Raw genomic sequence first — 21,614 nt, 5'->3', positions numbered from 1 at the left:
TTTTCCCTTAGGTATTGAAAGCAGTTCAAACATCATCCCCAATGGTCAAAAGTTACTGGCAACTGAAAGCTGTTTGATAACCGGTATGAAGGGAGTTGCTGGTATCAATATAGCCAGTGATAAGTACCTGGTATTCTCCCTATGCCAGCTATTAAGGAAGGCTTTACATAAAATAGTTAAAACTGGTAACAGTATTAGCATCTTTGGACATTATTACTGCTGAGAGAACTGAAGTATGTAGGCAGACAGCAATCTGTACCTCCCTAGAAAAGACAATGGAACATTTGTTTTACTTGCCTAAGTATGAAACTTCTGCAGCAACATGGTCAAATAGGCCATTAACAATAGAATTTGCAATTCCCCATGGTCTTACAAGAGATGCATCCGTTTCAGCACCACATATAGATAAATGGAATATTCATACATTTCTCCTACTCATCGCCTTTCTTTGGCTTAAATCCAGTGAGCCACTTTTCCCCTTTTCTTTAGAATAGAGGCCAACAAAGTTACAAGTATTCAACTCCCAAGAAATCAAATCACAGAACTCCACTACATTTAGTCTCCTTATTGGTACTCACGAGAGATGGAGAAAACTTCCATTTGCTTCCTCTCTCAAAAAAAAGTCCCTCTGAATTAGGAGAAGAGGGATTGGTAAAGGTTGTCCATGCATGTTTGGAGATTGACAATAGGAGACTGAAGTCTATGTAACACCTTTAAAGAGCACATGCATTGCTGGCACATTTATTCTTGCAAAAACATGATCTTTGAATCTTATATAAAAAGTTAAAAGTAAACTCTGTTTTTGGCTGGATAACAATGCAAAGCTTAACTCTTGATTTTGAGTTGCATTATTAGCTTGTGTTCCCCTCCCCCCACCCCCAGCCTAACTACTGAATATCAATTAGCATCATTATTTGATCCCAGTAGCTCATTTCCAATATTTGATATTTTATTTGAACAAAACAAAAAATTACCAATCACACTAAATTGGTATTAGGACTCCATAAATTTGTAGCAATAGCTGGGCTAACACTGGAAACTGTGGGCTTTTAATATAATTATATATTAATATATATTAGACTTTATTTTACATTTTTACTATATGTATAACATCATTTGTTCAAATAAATTAAGCTACAGACTAAAATGTTCAAGTGTCATTTCATTATCATTAAAGTCAATATTCTGTGCAATATGCATTTATGAAGGCAATGAGACTTAATATGAACTCCTAATAATGATGGAGATTGCTTTAGTGTCATACAATTCATTAAAAATAAATCTTACAACAGTTTAAAATAGCTATGGAAGACATTCTAAAATATGCTTAGTAAGGATTTCTAACTTGATAGATGTTTGTAGCTATGCTTTTTGTAGCATGGAAACCTGCTTACAAAGATTTTTAGGGCTAGATCCAATAGCCAGGGAAGACAACAGAAAGGTCACCATTGATTTCAGTAAACGCTGGAACAGGCTTTTGCACGATTAAGGCCTTGATCTTGCAAATAGAAATGCACAAAAGCAAATCTATTTTTTTCAGTGAGAATACAGTCCCCATAATCCACCCCAGCTTGTTTATATGCCCAAGAATATTTACATATATTGTTATAATTAAAGGACAAAGTATTCAGTTTTTCTAAGCCGGGCTGTTCAGAAGATTGCCACAGAATACTGAATCCTTTTTTCACAACTATGGGTGCAATGCATCAGAGATTACCTCTACCTTTTAAAAATGCCTGCAGACAATAACTTCATGCTGAAAGTCAGTGTTTGTGTTTTGTCTTTTGTTATATATTAAAACTAGTTACCTATATATTCAGTACTTTGTTTTTTGGATTCAAAGCCAGTATCTTTTCTCAGTAGGGACAGTAGGTTAGTTTACCTATTTTAGAAACTTACCTTGAGGATGGTCAGAGCCCATAGTCACTTGAGCAAGTACATTAAAATTAAAAGTGCAATGGGATTTGATGTGCAAAGATCATGTCTCGTGACATGCTAGACATGCAAAGCAGGAGGTGCAATTGTGGGATCAGATCCCAATCATGCTATACTGTTGGTGTAGGGAGAGCCTGGGATCATGATCTTGGGGTCCCCCTACACCAACAAACAAGTTTGGCTCCATCAGACAACTGGGCTCCCAGCCTCTGTAGTGTACTGGAGTTTTGAATAGCTTCCAAGGCTGGGAACCCTGGCCATGTTCAAATTTAAGATGCAATACGAACCATCCACAAACTTACTACAGGTGTGGGTTTTATTCCATGTTTTATGGCACCATTAATTGAATGAATGTGTGGCCAGGTCACTATTTAAGACTTGATTAACCAGTTCATAGATGCCAGAGTCAGAAGGGACCTCAAAAGATCGAGTCCGACACCCTGCCTAAGCAAGAGAGAGTGCTGGGGCCAGATGACCCCAGCCAGATGCCTATGCAGCCTTCTCTTAAGGACCCCCCAAGGCAGGGGATAGCACCACCTTCCTTGGAAACCCATTCCAAATTTTGGCTACCCTTACCATGAAGTTTTCCCTGATATGTAGCCTAAATCTGCTCTCCATCAGTTTGTTACCACTGTTCCTTGTTACCCCAAGAGGAGCCCTGGTGAACAGAGCATCTCCGATCCCTTGCTGTATCCCCCTAATGAATTTGAAGGCGACCACAAAATCACCTTTCAGCCTTCTCTTGCGGAGGCTGAAAAAGTCCAGGTCCCCCAGTCTCTCCTCGTAGGGCTTGTCCTGTAAGCCCCTAACCATATGAGTGGCCCTCCTCTGGACTCTCTTGAGTCTATCAACATCCTTCTTGAAGTACGGCACCCAGAACTGGATGCAGTACTCTGACTGCAATCTGACCAAAGCCGAATAGAGGGGAAGTATCACCTCCTATTTGTTGTGCATTTGCTGACGCATGATAAAGTATGGTTAGCTTTGCTGATGATTGCATCACATTGATGGCTCATGGTCATCTTGGAGTCCACTATGACTCCAAGATCCCTTTCTGCTTCTGTACTGCTGAGAGGGTCACTTCCCAGCCAGTAGGTGTGCTGGATATTTTTGCACCCTAGCTGCAGCACTCTGCACTTGTCCTTGTTGTACTGCATCCTATTGTGTACTGCCCACTTTTCTAACCTGTCCAGGTCTGCCTGCAATGGTTAACCACCTCTTAAGTATAGTATCTGTCAGGGACCTTATAAATACCAAGTGGTATACTGTGTGTGAGAGATTTCAAAAGAAGATAAGGGGCTAGTGTACCCAAGGCAGTTTAACTCTGGAAAATGAGTATCCATAGAAATGAGATGTTTCCTCAGTCACTTTTGAAGAGCCTACCCTTCATATTTTGTAGATGTTATTTACTTCCATGAAGAAAACCTACATACATGCTGTATACCACGAGACCTTTACATATCACTGTCCTATTTTGTGCAAGACCCATCAACTGCTTAAGTTCTCTGTACCAAAAAAAGAAAGCTCCATAGAATTTAGGCAGACTAATCGAAGTTCACATAGAGAATTCATTCAACATATATATGAAAAAAATGTTAGTCAAGCATCATCCCAATTCTTGGCCCTGACTGCCATATAGTTCAGCTAGATCAGTAGTGTTCAACCTTTTTTCCCCCAACAAGCCAGAGGGGTGGCAGCTGGTCTGTCCATGGCCGAGATTCAGCCAGCAGCCCCAATCCAGTGCCTGGGACAGGTGTGGCCTGCCTGGCCCTGATCCAGCTGCATAGGGGAAAAAGGAGTGTGGCTTCAGTCCTTGTCAACATTATGATCTCTCCCCCCCAGCCTGGTTCCACTGACCTCAACAGAATTAAGGAGTGCTGGCAGTCCTTTGAATCCTACTTATGTTTTCATTTAAGAATATTCAATACCTCATGACATCAGGCCTTAATGTTGCAAATACACATCAACACGCATCGCAAGTCAAATTTTAACAATTTGCCCCATCCTTGGCACCACATATACACAGACAAAATACTGTTTGACTGGAACATAACCCATGTTAGTCTTTCAGTAGAACCCCTGTTCTGTGGTGCAAGCCACCATCCTGAAGTTCTGAGAGCTGCTCTGCCATTTGCAAAATATATTACTTTTTTAACACTTCCTATTAATTTTAAATGAAAATGATTGAAAGGGATATTCACTAAACGGTTTGGAAGTGTTCCAACCGATGTTAATACTTAATTGGAATGTGCCTGAGGCACTTAACATATATTAGCCTCATACCCATGGTTGTTTAGCTGTGCATAGAAGAAGGAAAATTGTAAACAACAGCATGCTTCCTGGCAATGAGACTGGGTGGTGCATGTCTAGAGGTTAATGAAAATGACCTTTACATAAAAAGTGTTGTTGTCAAATATAAAAGACTTATCGCTCTTCATAAAACAAACAAAAGTTTAAACAGTGCTCTTTCTCCAGCTCCTTTATTTAGCTTTCACTTGACTCTCCTGGCATGAAATCAGTCTTGTCTTTTGTTCCCAGCTGATTTAAGTTTGAAAAGATCACTGTGTAAAGATAGAAGTCAAGCCATCAAGTCCAAAGTACAGAGAAGTAAGTCTTCAGCATGGAAGTCAATAAGCATAAGTCCTTGCTCAAAATGATTTGGCTTTTTTCCTCTCTACTACTGAGCCATTCTCTGTCCTCTGCTACTAAAATAACTTTAATGGAATCCGATGATTGTGAATCTCCATTTGTAATGAAGCAAAAGGAAAGGCAGGAATTGATTCAGTCAATATGATCCAGCATTTTGGTCTAGCTACAAGATGGTCTCCCTGCCTAAAAATTGCATAATTGCTATTCAAGCAAGACTGCCAATCTCTCATTCAACAGAGCCACATTTTCTGAGCATTTCTTATAACATTATTAGTGAAAATAAGATTTACATTTTTTTAAAACCTTCTGTTAGACTTCTGTTACAGAACCAAGAATACATATCTTTCCTTGCAGACAGACACTAGTGAAATAATTTCTATAGAGAGATTCTTTGAGTTCTATCTGTGCCAACCTATTGCCTTCAGTGGGTTTGCCCAAGTGTTACAGGCATGGTAATCCTAAAACAATGTATTGCACAGGCTACGATCAAGGGCTTAATTTGGATGGACTGCAGGCCCTTCATTATAGGTGTTGATGATTTGACCTCCAGCTCCTATTTGAATTTTCAGGTCTGACAGCTTAAAAAACCCACAAATGCATAGCTTTCTATTTGCACATTAAGTAAACTTTTTTTTGTATTCAGACAGATAAATTTAGAACTCTGAGATGCCCTTTTTCAGCTTAGATCAACCTTTTAAATACAACAATGAACAATACTTGGTAACATGTTACATACCATTGCTGAAACACAACAAGAAGAGGATATTGCTTGCTATGAAGGCAGATAAAGACATGACAGCTGGCTGCAAATTCTGTATTACTCATAAAAATGTACGTCAGTTACAAATATAGACAATTGTAGGATTATCTGGACCCCAGTTTCTTAACAAAGGCCTCAGCAGAGCAGGTAAAAGTAAATGTCCTTCAAGAACATCTTAAAAAGGTGGGATTTGGTTATGTTTCCACAAAACATGTTTTAATGAAACTTAATTTCTCAAACAAGGGTTGGTCCACAAAATTAGTCAAGCATGCAAGTGCCTAATTTTGCTCAGAATGAGTAAATATTCAAACGGGGCATCAAAATCTGTGTTTACACAAAATTCTTTAGGTGCTATAATTAGCTGGTAACATAATCAGTGATCAAAGAGTTATGATATCTTTCCACTAGATACTGTAAATGCCTAGTCTGAGCACTACTGATACAACTGTGATGGAGAAGGACAGTGCTAGCCTATTAGGAATTTGTGGTAGAGGGAATTTTTCAGGCCTGGGCCCTTTGGTTTAGACAAAAGACAATTGCTTCATCTTATAGAAGAATTTCCTTATGAGCAGGGATCCTGCTTTTCTCCAATTTAAAACAAATCCCCAATTTTTGGTTAAAAAAAAAGAAATAAGGATCCCTGCTTATGAGCATAGGCTTCTTGAACTACATACTGAGAACTCAACATGCTAAAGGCATAGCCTCCATTGCTTTGGGCATAATTTGGGCCACAGTATCAGTTATAAATACAAGTATCCAGATTTGTATTATCCAAACAGATGCAAAACTGAAGAGATGTTTGTCCTTGAAAAGAGGTGGGATGAGAAGATCATAAAGAAAAGAAGCAGGTGCAGGTATTATTGCATAATTTAAGTGTCTTTAAGGGATCACAACAGCACATAGTAAACCCCCTATACTCAAAAAAATGTAAGGTATTACACAGGTCACAATTCAAAGTTAAAGAGAAAGAATCTAAAATTGGCTTTCAGGAAAGGTGTTTACCACTCACAGAGGCTGAACGGAACTGGATATAACCTGTAGATTGGTAGGGGTGTAATGAAGTGGATGCATCAACCTCTTCAGAGAGAAGACTAGGTGTTTGCTAAACACCAGTGAATGCTATACTCATCTATCAAATAGGATTGGTAGATATACAGTCTCTCTGAATCCCATTTAAAAATCCATTGAAGTCGGTGAAGAGATTCCTACCGATTTTAATGAACTCTGGATCACATCTCCCAACATGCTGTAGATACTTTTGTATATATTGTAGTTGAATAGCATGAAATCCTGCCAAGCTGGAAATGCATTTATTTGTAGTGACTTGCATGAAGCTTACTTTTATCTTCAACTCTGCATAGCATGTTGGTGACAAGCAAATAGAGGAACAACTTCACATTATTGTAGATTGAAATGTTACCTTCTCAATTCAGAAATTGTAGAGTTTGTTAGTAAATGAAATATAAATTACTTTCCTTGAAACAGAAACTTAAAAAAGTATGTGGTGTTTAAGCTTTTATGTTAAAAAGGTGTACCAAAAACTTGCCTACTCCCCACTAAAACTTCCACGCTCTTCAATAGTTCCCACTTTCCGATTAACCTATGAAACAAAAGATTGTTCAGTCATTATCTATCAGTAGTTTCTATTGAATATTTGGGACTCATCAAGTACTTCTTTCAAGTAATGAGTTAGCAAAAATACATGCCAAGTTGTGGAGGATAAACCACATGATGGTACTCCCAAGACCTTTTTGTAAAATAGCTCTGCAATCAACTTCACACCTCAACATCAGTGAAAATGGTAATTTTCCATCACTACATGCAACTAATTTTAATTGTTCAATGGTGGTCTGTGTAAAAGCCCAGCTCTACCATGTCTGTAAATTTTATATCTGTAGAAAAAAAATTAATGAAAAGGTAGTGGAGGGAAGTGGCCATCATTTAATGTGAAATACCCATAAACATTTTTATATAAAAGTTTGTAATAGGCAGATTCTTCTTTTCAACAGCTCGGAATGATGGACATTGTCAAATAAAGCCATCAAATGTTTTCCTAGTTACCTTGAAAAATAGATAAATCACTTTCAGAACGACAACATAACAAGACTAAAATCTCTAGTGGTTATTTTTGTGCCTATTTGATTGTACCTTTGAAGTCTTCAAGCTTATTAAAACATGAAAATTTATATTTATTACTATATACAGGAAACAGAAGAACACTTTAAAATTGCTTGCTTCCTTGCCTTAATGGAGTACTGAGTCAGATCCTCCAGTATAATCCAGCAGCTGATGGGTCTTCCGGGATATGTTTCTCTACTTTCCTCTGCTGAAGCAACACTGGCCTGATGGCTCAAGTACTGATCTGAAAGCCCCGTTAAAGCTCCCAAGCTATGCAGATGTCAGCCAAGCCAGGTCCAATTAAGGCACTGCCTCTTCCGGTCATGCCTGGGGCTTAGCACAGGAATGTGATGAGTTTAAAGCAAAGCGCTCTTTTATTTATTTAAGATCTGCAAGCAACCTAGGTGACCAGAACAGAACACAGTATTCTAAGAGGGCTTTTATTGGCAATTTGTACTATGGTACTTATACTTTTCTGCTTCTACCAAATTCCCTCTAACTTCTTGGGACTGTCCCTGGTAAAAGTTTCTATTTAATATAAAGATGACAGTTTAGCCCAATGGAACTAAGTTTGCCTCTTTGAAACTTAGCTGTCTCCAATACTTATCAAGGACAGTTTTATCAACATTATATAACTTAGTAGAAAGCACTACTCTTCTAACCTCAGAGCAACTTTCAGTCAAATGACACCACCCAACACATATCAACTTGCAATACTGCCATTTACTTAATCCTCTGAGTAAGCAAGACCATGTGCCTAGACCTTCAGTGGTCTGACAGTTCTCCTGCTAGCCCTTTAGACAACACAGGGACATCAGTAAGTATTTCTATCAATTTTAATCTCTCCCACAGTTTAATTTAATATTGTGGCATTAAGCATGCCATCAAATAAGAGGTGGTTGTAAATGTATTGTTCCTTTTGTGGGTATGATTCCTTCTCTTTCCCTGTTCTCCTTTTTGTATATCCTATATATAGTACGTTTTTTCATTGGCTCCCCCCACACACACTTTGTGTTGCTCTCTTCTCCCCTCTAATATTATGACCTTTCTTTTTCCTCACTTCTTTGTGGGATGAGACTATCTTGCTACTGAAATGATGGCAAGAGACTGATTTTGACAGACAGAACAAAGGCACAAGAGAGATCCACCGAAATCAACAGGAGACTGAATCCCTTTGAAGTCAACTGGATTTTTAGACACCCAAGTACATTTGTAAATCTTGACCCAAGTCACTGGCTTAAAGTCGCATAGGAAATTTGTAGCAGACCATGGATTCAAGCCTCTGTCCCAGCCCCAGGTTTGTGCCCTAACTGCAGAGCCACTGCAGAGTTTTCTGGTCTTTACATCCTGGTCTTTTTTTGCATCCCTCCCAAAGTCTCTATCACTTACCAGAAAAGAGTACACTACATTTAATTGTACAACCAGACTTTGGAGAGAACAAGCATCAGAGCTGTCCTTGGTCAGGCTTTCCATATTGACCAAATGCATGTTTGTCCTTCTTAAATCATGATCTAAATTCAGGTTCATCTCAGCATGGCAGCTAATTACAATTCCCCCCAAAACTCTGCTTCCTGATATAATAAAGACATTAACAGTTACACCATACTTTTAAGAAGTTAATCACTCAAATTAGGTGTCAGTGCCACAGCAGGCAAATTTTAAACTACAAAGCATACTTCAATCTAGAATGACAGAAACAACTGCCCATGTATTTAAAAAAAAAAATAGCTAGGGTACACAGGATGTATTACCAGGTATCTTAGAAGGAGCACTACAAGAACAAAATAAGCACTCTCATTATGAGAAGTGCACAGCAACATCATTATCTATTTTAATAAAACTGAAATTCTACTAAAATTTTAATGAAGTTTAGTATTTACCATATACTAAGGAAAATGAAATATCCATTCCACTCACCCTGGGACAAGCAATTTTGAGGAAAATAGGTTGACCAATTTAACTACAAAAACAAAGCTGTCAAGCAGAGCAGTACTCCTCCATGTGGAGGATCTGTAAGGATGAAGCAAGACTTACACAAATGAATCCCCAGCAGAGAACTGTGGCCTGGCTTTTAGTTTAGCCTCACAACTGAACTGAAGTTTTTACTTGATCTTCAATGCAGAACACATTTGCTTACAAAAATCAAGGGGTATGGACAGCCTTTTCTACTGTGGAATTTCCGTTCAGTATACCAGCCAAATACCAGCCACCCAAATTACAATAATTACTCTATCACTTCTGGGAAGCAAATGCAACCACAGTATTTTAAGAGAACAAATATCAGGGGGGGGTTTATTAAAAATAATACCATGTTGACAAAGTAGCTTCACCAACTTCTAGGTGGGACTGCATAAACATTACATAGCTATTTACCATTTGTAGTGAATAGTCCTAATGCAAAGTCCTTGAATAAGAAGGATAACTACAGACAGTTTCATATTAAAAGCAAAAATAAATTTGAAGTCCTAAGATAAGAGTGGGCTCACCAGAATGTCAAGGGGATATTATAGAAGCATTTTACTGTACCTGTCAAGGGAATAAACCTTCACTATGCTGGGTCAAAAGAGGTTACAAAAGTTTCTTTTCTGCAATCAACATTTAAAAAAAAATACAGTCAGCAGCAAGCTGAGAAACATGCATCTGGAACAGCTCAGTAGCCATGCACATCAATTTTACAGCAGGTTACAGGTTACGAATTTAGGAAATTAAGTGCAGACAACCCAAGAAATAAAAGTAGCTTGCTGAAATATTTTTTAAGTCCTTTAAGTATCTTATTTCACCATTTTAAATTATTAATCCATACTGAAACCTAACATAAAAATGTGTTACCTACACCATATTATTTAGGTCTCCCTATCTCTACTTGCCACTCTAACACAGCAAGACTTCCCTAGACATTAAGAAACTGCACTTTCTTGCAACTTTGAGACTTTTAAAATTTGAGTACTTTACATGCATTTTACTTCCTCTTTGTCCCCAGCTGCTTGGTAAGCAGAATTAATTTTAGCAACAAACCTTTTCAAGAAGATACACAATGTCAGACATGATCACTCCAGATCAACCAAACTCTGCTCATCTTACTTTATATAAGTAGTGCTATTAGCTTCAAAGAAGCATTTGCACCATTAAAAGCAAGTAGCATATTTATGTCTATATCTATTAAACACATTACCATTTGTTTTAGAAACAAAGCCAAAATGCGCTGTACAGAAAGAAAACAACCAGAACACTCTTACAGAAAATGCAGAACTACCCACCTATCTAAACTCTTAAATTCAATTGAAACAATAATTGGAAGGTGGGGGGGGAAGGCAGAGGGGAGATCAATTCTAATCAAAAGAGATTCACCAAGTTTATGGTCATGCCATCTGTTTTGATTTTGTCAGCAGAGGTATGAAAGAGCCCATGATTCCCAGAAAGGGGGACCAATTTGAAGGCATACTCCCCTCACATTTGGCCAAAGAAGCCTAACCAGGAAATTTATGTAGCGAGTATGAAGATAGGATGAACTTGTGCACAGAGGTAACATCTGCAGCCTGCTTCTGCTATGTTGAGCTATTTGATAAAAAGGCTCCAACAAATTTTCAAAACTATTCTACACAAAATATAGAGACAGCTACCAATTACCAGGTGCTCGGTAGAGACAGGACACGTCAAGCCTATTGAATGCTAGTAGACTTAGGTACTATGCTCCTCAGCTCTCAAAGACACTGCTGGCTACTTTGCCAAAGTGGAGTACTTTTAACATAACATGCACACAAACACAACCCAACACAAAACCAAGGCCAAGCTGCTGTTTCATTTTCATTCTTTACTAGAAGTCCAACAAGACTCCACTGGGAGCACAGCATGCTTTTCAATTAAGTTTTAGTGAGATCCTCCTGACCATCTCATTCATGGATACAGATTTATTGAACACTTCAGAATAAGATTATGACTGAGAAGGAAACAAAGGATCTAATTTTAATAAGGGAATGGAGGCACCACTAAACATTTAAATTAAAGCATCTTATGTCAATCACCCATATAATAATTTTCACCAACAGCCATTACTGGCAGCAATTCTGATTGCTAAGGTAAAGAAACCAGTATGTGCTTGAAACTATACCACTTTTAACTATGATTTTCTCAGCTCTCCCAAATTAAACAGTGGCCTAGGTCAAGGACTTGGATTCAAGAACTGCAAGGAACAACTAGAAGCTGAAGACAATATGTTGATTGTAGTACTCTCAACTTAAATAAACCAATACTACAGCAATGTATCACCAGGCAACATTTTAAAGAGAAATCAGAGTGCTAATGTAGGTGCTAAGTTTCAGGGGAAAAAAAGGAAAACATGAGATTTCTGTTTACCTGTAGTCCTACACCACCAGAGTAAAGGCAAAACTACTAGCTCTGCTGGCCAAGACAAATTTTCACCTGAAGTACTTAGTCCTAATTAACACTTGCTAATAGTTTCAGTAGATGCTAGCCCGTTTAGGCTCACTGCCATAGTTTTTCTTCCAGGAGCTTGTAGCTGTTATACACAATACCTGTGTTGTGGATGACAAAGGGTACTCATGTTAATTTGATACTTTATCCAAGCATTGCATTCAATTTAAACCTTCTCATTTATTTAAAAATCAACTCCAAACATAATTTTTCAATAACTTACATTTAGTGATAGTATAATTCCTAAATATTTTCCTTTTATTGAATGTTCCTGCTTTCTGGATAGCCCAAAGAATATGTTGTCTCCCTCCCTGTTCACACCACACATTTTGTGTAGTAACATCGCCCTCTCTCCCCCTGCAAAGGAAGCTTTTTGCAGCTCCCGCTCTTGTAATCTTTCTTGTCCTGTTGTTCTCTTGACTGTGTTCTGGTGTAAGGGTCCGTAAACAGCACAGTAGCAGTCTATCAGCAGGAAGGTCAAAGACAAGTGTTAGGAGAAAAAGAAAAAGATTTAATTTAGACATATTATTATTTGCATGTATACTTCCATCTGTTTCATCCTATCCCATGGTTTAGGGATAAGATTACTGTTTGCTATTATGCAATGAGGTATTATTTTCCCTGGAAAGGAGTATAATACTAAGCAGCAGGAGGACTACCATATAAGCATATAAGTGTGCAACAGCTTTAAACCAGTCACACCTTAAGTATCAAGCACCGTGTTTAAAAGTACAGGTGCCTGCCATGTTTCAGTCAAGATATAAAGCAGAAGTCCTCTGCGCTTGTGGTCATTAAATTTTTCAGAACTTGTGAAATAAGAGCTGCTAACACAAAGATTTAATCCTAAATCACCATTGTTCACAATCTGGTTTGGAAAAGGGGCTTCCAATATATTTTACAAAGAAATAGTGTAGTTAGAAACTGAACAAAAATTGATAGAATATAGGACATACATAAAATGCATGAAAAAGGAATATAACCAATGAATACTTCAGTCGGAAGGTGGCTGAACTAAACTAATCTGAACTGTATTAGTTTATCGTACAAAGATATTTAATTTATTTCATTATACTCTGTGGACAGTTAAAGCACCCCTAGGCCTTAACATATTCAAGCAGATGAGTGTAGCGGACAAAGGCTCCTTCTGAGTGCAATATTTAATAAAGCTTAAATTAGGTCTCAAAAGAGCAATAGAGTGTATTTTAAATATGGCACCAACACTGAGCTGTTCTGTTCATATGCATGTGTTTTAAAGTAATTGCCATCAAACTTGCACAAGATCCCAGACGATTGTAGTACAATTTTAATATAGCTATGTAGAACTTCCACAGCATCATCATACTTCATAGCATTTTTTAGAAAAGGTGAACAAAACAATGAGTGCAGATAAGAATGAATGTTTACATAAAATAGTTATAGTTATGAAATGAGAGCGCAATTTTGTTATCAGATCAAAAGGATGTTTTGTTTCCCAAACTGGAGAGGGAATTTTACTCAGCAATGAAGCTAAACAACTGTTTTTCATAGTTTACAAAGTTCATATTTTACCAAGATTAGCAGGTGGCCAATATAATCAACTTCATTATTTTATCTTGATAATTTATTTTAAGTTAAAGAGGAAGTGATCTATATAAAAACAACAGTATTTGTTTCATTTTCTTGCTATGAAACAAACTACATCCCTACCATTGAAATGTAATTTTCTGCAAAACAAATACATTTTTATGTAGCATTCTTCATATATAGTACTACAAAATGCTATGCAGAGAAATGTTAATATTAAACAGCAACCAAATGATAGTTGTGTTGTTTTATTTTTTTTAAAGATTTAGAAAAGAAGTCACTAACTAGTTTGGAAAGAATTCCAAACAACTACAGCAAATGAAAAGTAACTGTCTGCAGAATTTGAAGAAGTTAAATTCAGAGTAGAGGTAACCAAAAGAATATGGAGTTCTGAAAACCTTAAGGTCAGTTCTGAATTGAATTCTGACATGAGAAGAAAATTTGTGAACATGCAGAAGAAATGAGGGTTGTATGGCTCCATTGGCTGGGAAAATTCTGGAAATCACATTCTTCAACTCACCCCCATCCACAAAAACAAGTAAAAGAGCAGACAATCTGCAAGAAGAGAATGTGCTGTGGGCAAGACAGGAAGCATTTAAGAAACAAATAAGGATTTGACAATAACCCGATCAAGAAAAGGGTGAGCACCATCAATTCTCCAAAGACTAAAATAGACTTAAACAAGGGAGCTTTAGGAAGCAGGAGTTAAGATCTAGGGCTACATTAACGCTTACGGACAAAGGCCTAAGTACACATTTAATGTCTGAACTATTGAAAGTGAGAGAAGAACTGGAAATAAAAAACTAAGAAAAAAACCCAAAACCAAGAAGGACCAAGCATGTTAATGCAGAAGGATTTTTGTAATGCCTCATGCCATCACTTCAGTGAGCTGAAACTATAACTTCTACCATGGGACAGTTTAGCAAAGTTACTCCATAGTATCTCGTTCCAATGAGGAATACAAGGCTTTTAATGTAAATTATACTGCTACAGTCAAATACAGTAACTATTTTAAATGGTACTAAACTTTTAAATGCTTGATAAAAAGGGCTTCTTTTGCAATTCTTTGCCACTCTAGTAGGCCTTCTGAAGACACTTTGTTCTCCATCTTCTATGTGCTAACAGCAAAAAAAACCTGAGAAACATATCCTCAGCTAATAAATTGCCATATCACTACGCCAAAGGCAGTTTAAAACAGCCAGTCATGTTCCTCAAGAGTAGTGTTCAGACTTAAAATTCCTTCTTCACCAGACTTTTAGTATGAATTGAGTCATATTGCAAAACTATTTATGATGGATTTTTTTTGAGCTCTCTAAGCTGCAGGCCATACTTATATGAATTTTGTACCTAAAAAAAAATCAATTAGCTTTGCACTCACTTTTTTTCTCTATCAAACCTCAAAAATAATTATGCAACATCTATGTAAATACTCTGACTTTTAGATTGTAAGACTAGAAGGGACCTAGATCATCAGGTCCCACCCCCTACACCAAGCTGGAAAAGATATCCATCTTACATTTAAGATACTGTACCTTCACAGTGTCTGACAACCAAAGGATGATGTATTTCACTGAAGAATCCCAAAAGGACTGCATTATTACCAAGAAGCTGCTAAATACCACATAAAATCTGCATCTTTGTACCCATGACTTAGGGTCTGTTAAGGTTTTTCAGTGTAGCAGACATTTCTGCTATTAAATTGCAACAACGTATTCTGCACTGTTTTACCCTTCTATTAAATCCTGCACATTATTTGGGCATTCATTATCCATCTACTTATCGGGAATTGTTCACGAATAGTAATTAATACGGGAACTGAAAACACATTCCAAAGTTTTGCTGCTTTTTTGTGCCTCTGTACTTCTAATACATTTATGGGCTAATTTACAAGAGCTATTGGTTTAAAAATGAGAAGATACTTTCAAACAAGTAAGACACTTGGCCACATTCCAGAAATCTCATTAAAGAATTCTCAAGATGAACTGTATGTAGACTGGATAAGCTTAGAGCCATCTCATAAAATAAATACACCTGTTAAAAATTTAGGATTTTAGTGTATATTGGTACAGGAGCAACAAGAGATGTTTTATACTGCACTTAATACCTGCATATTGAACACTGAGCAAACTACTTAAAATTGATTAATAAAGCCACTATGGTACCACTAGCATTATAGGTATTCCATTTTTGAGGAGTCCTGTAACCCAAAGGAGTTTAAAATCTGATTAAGTACCACCTTCATCCGCCTCAAGGCTGCAATGTACCTGATAGCTTTTAAGGGACCAGGCCCCCCAGTGACATCTAGGGGCCCTGCTACATGATACATACATCACACAATTAACAGGCTAATCATACAATAAATACAATGGGCCACGTGTGCAAAGTAAAATTGGCCATACGCAAAGTACTCATGAATTAATTAACAGTGCAATAAATGTAGACTGGCTGCACATGCAATGGAATGAAATCAAAACAACTCTCCAGCTATAAAAAGAGCCGACTGGCTTCAAATTTAGTCCTTGAAAATGTACAACTCTATAGCTGGTTTCTATGCAGCTTTCATTTGAATGCATGGCAGGGCCCTAATGGTATTTTGGCAGAATGTGGCTTTTCCTGTGCAAGTCAATAGGGACTTCCCTGCATAGACACAAGGTTAATCTTGGGTCTGCCCTGCCCAACTAATACATTATTTTGGGGAGGGCAAAGCAGTCAGCGAGTCTGAGCTGTGACAGAGCTCAGGTTGCCAATTCTGTTTGAGCCTATGCTGGGAGGTTCCCAGAACGCCGTCGTGCCCACGACACCATGCAAACGTGCCAGCAGCGTGTATCAGTTACGCATTAGGGTGGATAGACTTCGTATCAGGAAGGCAAAGGCAAAAAGGTAGATGACTACTACCTTTTAAAAACCCACTGTGCAACTGTATGATTCAGATTCAATATTACATATTTAAACATTGTTTCTCTCCCAGGTGACTCTCAGCAGTCTCCTGGAGGTTTGTATGCAAGTCTCCTATGCTCCAGGGCAGTCCTGAAGGGTTGTCCCTGTCCTGGGTGCACTTTAGTATCATAAAAGTCCCAGCACAGAGACTTAAACCTCACAGTGGGGTTTGGAAAAAGGGTTTGTGATGGTGCTTAGGGCCGGTTTTAGATCAAACCCTGGCCTGGGGGCTCTGTGGGCACACAGCCGGATGTACCACACTCCCACACCAGGGGTGCTCCTTTCCTAGCCCGCCCTTGCCACCAGCACCCCGGAGCCCAGCGGGGGGCCATGACAAACGAGAAGAGAGCAGCACTCGGGTGCGTCACACGTTTATTAGTCAGCAGGCAACTGCCGCCCGACGGGGGAGTCCCTCAGCAGTCCCGGGCGGCGCCCGCTTGGGGGAGGGGCGGTGGCGGCCGTTGCCCCACCCCTCGCGCGAGAGGCTGAGGCGGCCCCGTGGGCCGGACCAGTGCGGCCAGGCGCTACACGGCGGGCACCAGGCTCCTCGCCTCCGGCGACGGTTGCTCAGGCTCCTCCGGCTCCGGCTCCTCCTCCTCCTCCAGCAGCGCGTCCAGCTCCCCGTCCTCCAGCGGTGGTTCCTGCCGGTCGGCCGGGGCGCGGCGACGCCGCCGCAACTGCTCGAGGACGCGGCGGTGCCGCTCCTGCAAGCGCCGCAGCTGTGCGCGCAGCTCAGCGGCTTCCTCCGGGCCGGGGGCGGGGCCCGCGGGCGGGGGCGGGGCCTCCGCGCTCACGCAGTCGGGGCCGGGCGCTAGCAGCAGCGCCTGGCGGAAGAGGCCGCGGTTCTCTCTGCGCAGGCGCCGGTTCTCTAGCCGCAGGCGGGCGTTCTCCTCGCGCAGCCGCACGTTCTGCCGCTCGCGCTCGTCCCGCGCCCGCAGCGCCTCGCCGTGGCTAGCCGCCAGGTCCGCGTAGCGTTCCGCCAGCTGCTGCGGGGCACCTCCCGCCTGCGCGCGCCACGCTCCGCACCACTGCCGTTCGCTGCTGCTGCCACCGCCGCCACTGCTGGGGGCGCCGCGGCCGCCCATCCGCGCCGGGCTCCACCGCCGGCCCGCACCGCGCATGCGCCTCATTCGTGCCGTGCCCGGAGCCGCCCGCCCGGCGCTGTCACAGCAGAAGAGACGCGCTGGGCTATCGCGACGTTCGGGCGCGGGGGGCGGGGCTACGGCGGCGGTGGGGGAGGGGCAGCTCGCGGGAACAGCCGCGCTGTGTTGCGTTGGGCCTAGGCCTGGGCGCACGTGGCGCGGGGGCGGCCCTGCCCCGGGGGCTTCGCCAGCGACCGGCGTGCTGGAAGCAGGCGGCGGGGTGGGTGCGGGAGGCCCCTGCGTGGGACAGTTCCTGTCACTCGGTTTGGGGCCGCTGGGAATCGGCTCCCAAAGCCCTCCCGGGTTTTGAGGCAGGGTAAATGTGGTATCTTTTGCTAGACAAACTAAAGACTGTTTAGTCAGTTTCATCAAAGAGATGACATTTCCTTTCTGACGCCACCTGCTATGACAAACCAGGGGATGGTGCAGCTCTCCTTGTCTCTTTAAAAACTACCATAAGATCACGTCCAAATGAACAGCAAGGAGAACTACATAACTTGAGCCCACTACCACCACTACCCCACCCAGGGACTAAGTACTGTTTAGTTGCTTTCATGAAAGCTATCACATTTACTCAATGATAGGGTTACCATATTTCCTGTTTGGAAAAATAGGACACCTGTGGGAGAGGTGGGGGTATATGAGTGGGGGGGCAGTGCTGTGCCTGCCCCTCACTCCTGCTCCACAGTCCCCTGTCTCCCAGACCATGCTAGTTTCTCCTCCCCCTGACCATGCCCTTCCCTCCCAGTCCACAGCCCTCCCCATCCCTGCTAATATCCTTCACTCCCAGCCTGCAGCCCCTTGGTACTGTCTCTGCCTTGGGCTCCAAACCCACAGTTTCCCCACCCATCTGGTGCCCCTCACTCCCAAGCCAGAGCCCTCCCCCCTTGCTGGCCCTGAAGAACCCTCCCTTCCCCAACTGGAGGGGCAGGTGCCTCCCTGCCCTGCTGCAGCCCCCAAACCAGCAAGCATGTGTACGCATGTACATGTGCACACGCACCCCTACCCAGTCCCTATCCCTGCCCTTCAAACGCCCACCCTCTGCCTGACTTATCTGCCTGCAGTTGCCAGGGCCACACACAGACATGTCATGGCCCTGCCTCCAGTCACCCTCCCCTGGCCCCAAGCAGCTCCTTGCTGGGGCAAGCCAGGAAATGCTGGGAAAGCAGGGGCAGAGCAAAATCCTGGGCATTTCTAGATATTTTAAAAAACAGCCTGGACAGAGATGGGAGGACCGAAAACAAGGACATGTCTGGGAAAAACTGGATGTATGGTAACCCCATCCAAAGAACCTTGTCTGCCTGTGTCCTTAGACCAACACAGCTACAACCAGCACCCCCGGAAACATGGAAGGTACAAAATGTTTCAGTATTTTAAGGCGGCCGTTCTGAGCTGCTGTAAAGGAAGAATTGCCCCACTGTTTCCCTGTGTTTAACTGGCAGACAGCTTTTTCTGAGGGGCCTTGTGTCCAGCAAGGCTGAGAACCACCAATCTGGATTCAGTGCTATAAGTATGGAGTGTGCCTTTGTTCCATAGAAAGTTCCAGCTAAAGGTTTAGGATTTTGTTACCTAAAAGATCTGATTTATGTGAGCTAGTTCCCTTTAAAAGGATCCCAAATCCATGACATTTAAGCGTTCAAATCAGTGTTCTGTGGGACTCAGATGTGCATGTTGGCAGGACTGTAGGCCCTTGACCTTCATGAAACACACTTGTTTGTGTATCTCTGCACACCTAGGTTCACTGACTACCCAGATGCATATCAGTAACATGGGCTATTTACATGTGGAGGTTTGAGGCCCCTTTAAACTCCTTTTGACACAGACCATATTTCTCTGTTTGCAAAGCACTGAACAATGTTCAAGTCTGCCTCAGTCCACTGGGAGCAATGTAAGAGTCCCTTTTACATCAGTGAAGTGTGGATTAGGTGCTTAGTTTCCAACATATAATAAATGACACTAATCATAACTGTAATTCTTAGAACAGTCTCTACCATAGCAGATAGCTGCTTATTTACAGTTTTAAAAAAAAATATGGAAATCATTGTGGAACTGCAAGTAATCTCAGTGTTGCTGTAGAGTCATTTTGTTATGTCTGCTGATCAGCAAAAATGAATTTACAGCAGATATTTCCAGTAATAAACAAGCTCCCAAGGAGAGTTTGGCTGAGTGTGTGAAAATAATTTTAATGCAAATAAGTGACCAGCCTGGTTTTGCATTGAAATAAACAGGCCCTAAAATTAAACAGTTTTATTATGTCTGATTAGAAAAATCTAAATGCACAGCCATTGGCAAGTCACCCAAGGCAAAAATAAGGGCCTGGTCCCATGCAGTAAGAACCGCCTGAACCTTAATCAGCTCTCAGCCCTTTAAAGGGTTAGAACTTTAGGAGAAGCAGCATGCCTCTTGGGCTTGGTAGGATGAGAGCTTTCCCAGCCAGTTTTAAAATAACACTGAGGTCTTAGATTAATAGTGCTATATAAGGCCACAGTATTAGTAATTGGGATTGTGGACAAGATTGTATGTTCTGGTGTCCTGTACTTTGTGGACTACCTACCATGGAGGTCATACTGGAGAGGGCCCTTTCATGAAGATGGGCAAGGAGCAGGCATGCAGGGAAGGGGAGCAGAAAGTCGACCATATTTCTCCTCTTGCAGCAGGCTCTCCAGTACAGCTGGGGAGAATTCATCTGCATTAGGCAGCTGCTGAAGTTTACTTCTCCCCTGGAACAAGAGGAAAACAGAAACTGAAGAATGACCCAGCTCTTACAAAATCATCCACAAGTAACATTTAATAATTATGATGGTTTCTTATTGTCAGGAGGGAACAACAACAAAAAGAGAAACAAAACAAACCCGTGTCTCTTCAGAATATTTTACAGAAGCTAAATCAAAACCAAACACTTTCCATCTGAGCTTGCCCCAATTCTGTTAGCACTTAAATACATTCCTAATATAATTTGATCACGTAGTCACATTTACCTAATCCACATATTTAAAGGAAATAGAGTTTGTAGTCTGTTGGAGAGTAATAAGCAGGACTGGACAAATCTTCCCTTTTTTAATTAAATGAAAATTGTGTAAATGCTTCTTTTTATCTAAAATTTGCAATCCTTTATCAGAAAACGAGCACACAAAAAAAAAGATTTTTGGATTTTCATTATTTTTCTCCAGCAAAATGAAATTTTCAGCATAAGGAAATATATTTTCTAGCTAGCTCTAATAATGCACCCTTAGCTTCCCATTAAAAGACATGGTAGTGTTTAGGGGGTTTTGTATTATTTGTAGAAACTTACGTGACTGCTGTTGCTCAGGTACATAAATGTCTCATAATCATGAGTGTATGTACTTTCACAGTACCCCATGAGACAGGAAGTACTTTTAATAGCAGTGATACAGAGGAAACCAATCACTTTACGTAAGCCCTACCTTGGTTTATTGCTACTGTGAGGTCCCCTTACAATCAAAAATCATCAATTACATGACCTGAGACAATGGAGTCCCCTGCCTCCAAAGACTTTGCCTCCTATCTGAACAAGCCCTGGAAGGAGATTTCTACTCAACTTTTTGTAGGAAGATACAGATGGCAGGTCTACCTGCTATTCCCTTTACATCCAAAGACAACGAAGTCACACTTCCAGATGTGAGAGGGATTGAGTCTCCCCAAAAAATTGATGTTCATGCCAAGGACCTATATCTTAGTAGCTCTTGGAAGAGCTGTAAAATAAAGAGCCCCAGAGCTGAACTTTATGTTAATTTTGTACTCCTGTTTTTGGGGTGGTAGGAGTTTAGTGCTACTCCAGAGGCTGTCTAATGTATGTCCTGATGTCAGTGGTCCATATGAGCTGTTTCAACATTTGGAAATAGAGCATAGAAATTTCTCACTAAGGGTGTGAACATAAGATATGTTTAATAGGCAGTACAGTGACTTCATTGTGTGGTAAAACTGGAGTGGAGGCACCATACATAGCTCTATTACCTAATAAATTATTCAAACCCAGTGTAAAGTTACCCCTTTAAAACATGTAGTTGCTTTACTTTCTGAAAAAAATTACTAGGTAGAAAGTGTCATTTATCAGCTCC

The 21,614-nt window shown here is 40.9% G+C and overlaps 1 protein-coding gene across 1 annotated transcript; it reads right to left on the bottom strand.

Moving 5' to 3' along the window:
- Positions 1–16,748: 16,748 nt before the first annotated feature.
- On the bottom strand, positions 16,749–17,596 carry TUSC1 (tumor suppressor candidate 1). The gene has a single exon (XM_006259944.4). The coding sequence runs from the start codon at positions 17,521–17,523 to the stop codon at positions 16,918–16,920; it is 606 nt and encodes a 201-aa protein (XP_006260006.2). The 5' UTR covers positions 17,524–17,596; the 3' UTR covers positions 16,749–16,917.
- Positions 17,597–21,614: the final 4,018 nt, after the last annotated feature.

Source organism: Alligator mississippiensis, chromosome 3 (assembly GCF_030867095.1).
Source record: "Alligator mississippiensis isolate rAllMis1 chromosome 3, rAllMis1, whole genome shotgun sequence".
Lineage (NCBI taxonomy): Eukaryota > Metazoa > Chordata > Crocodylia > Alligatoridae > Alligator > Alligator mississippiensis.
This window is presented reverse-complemented; position numbering and strand designations above follow the sequence as displayed.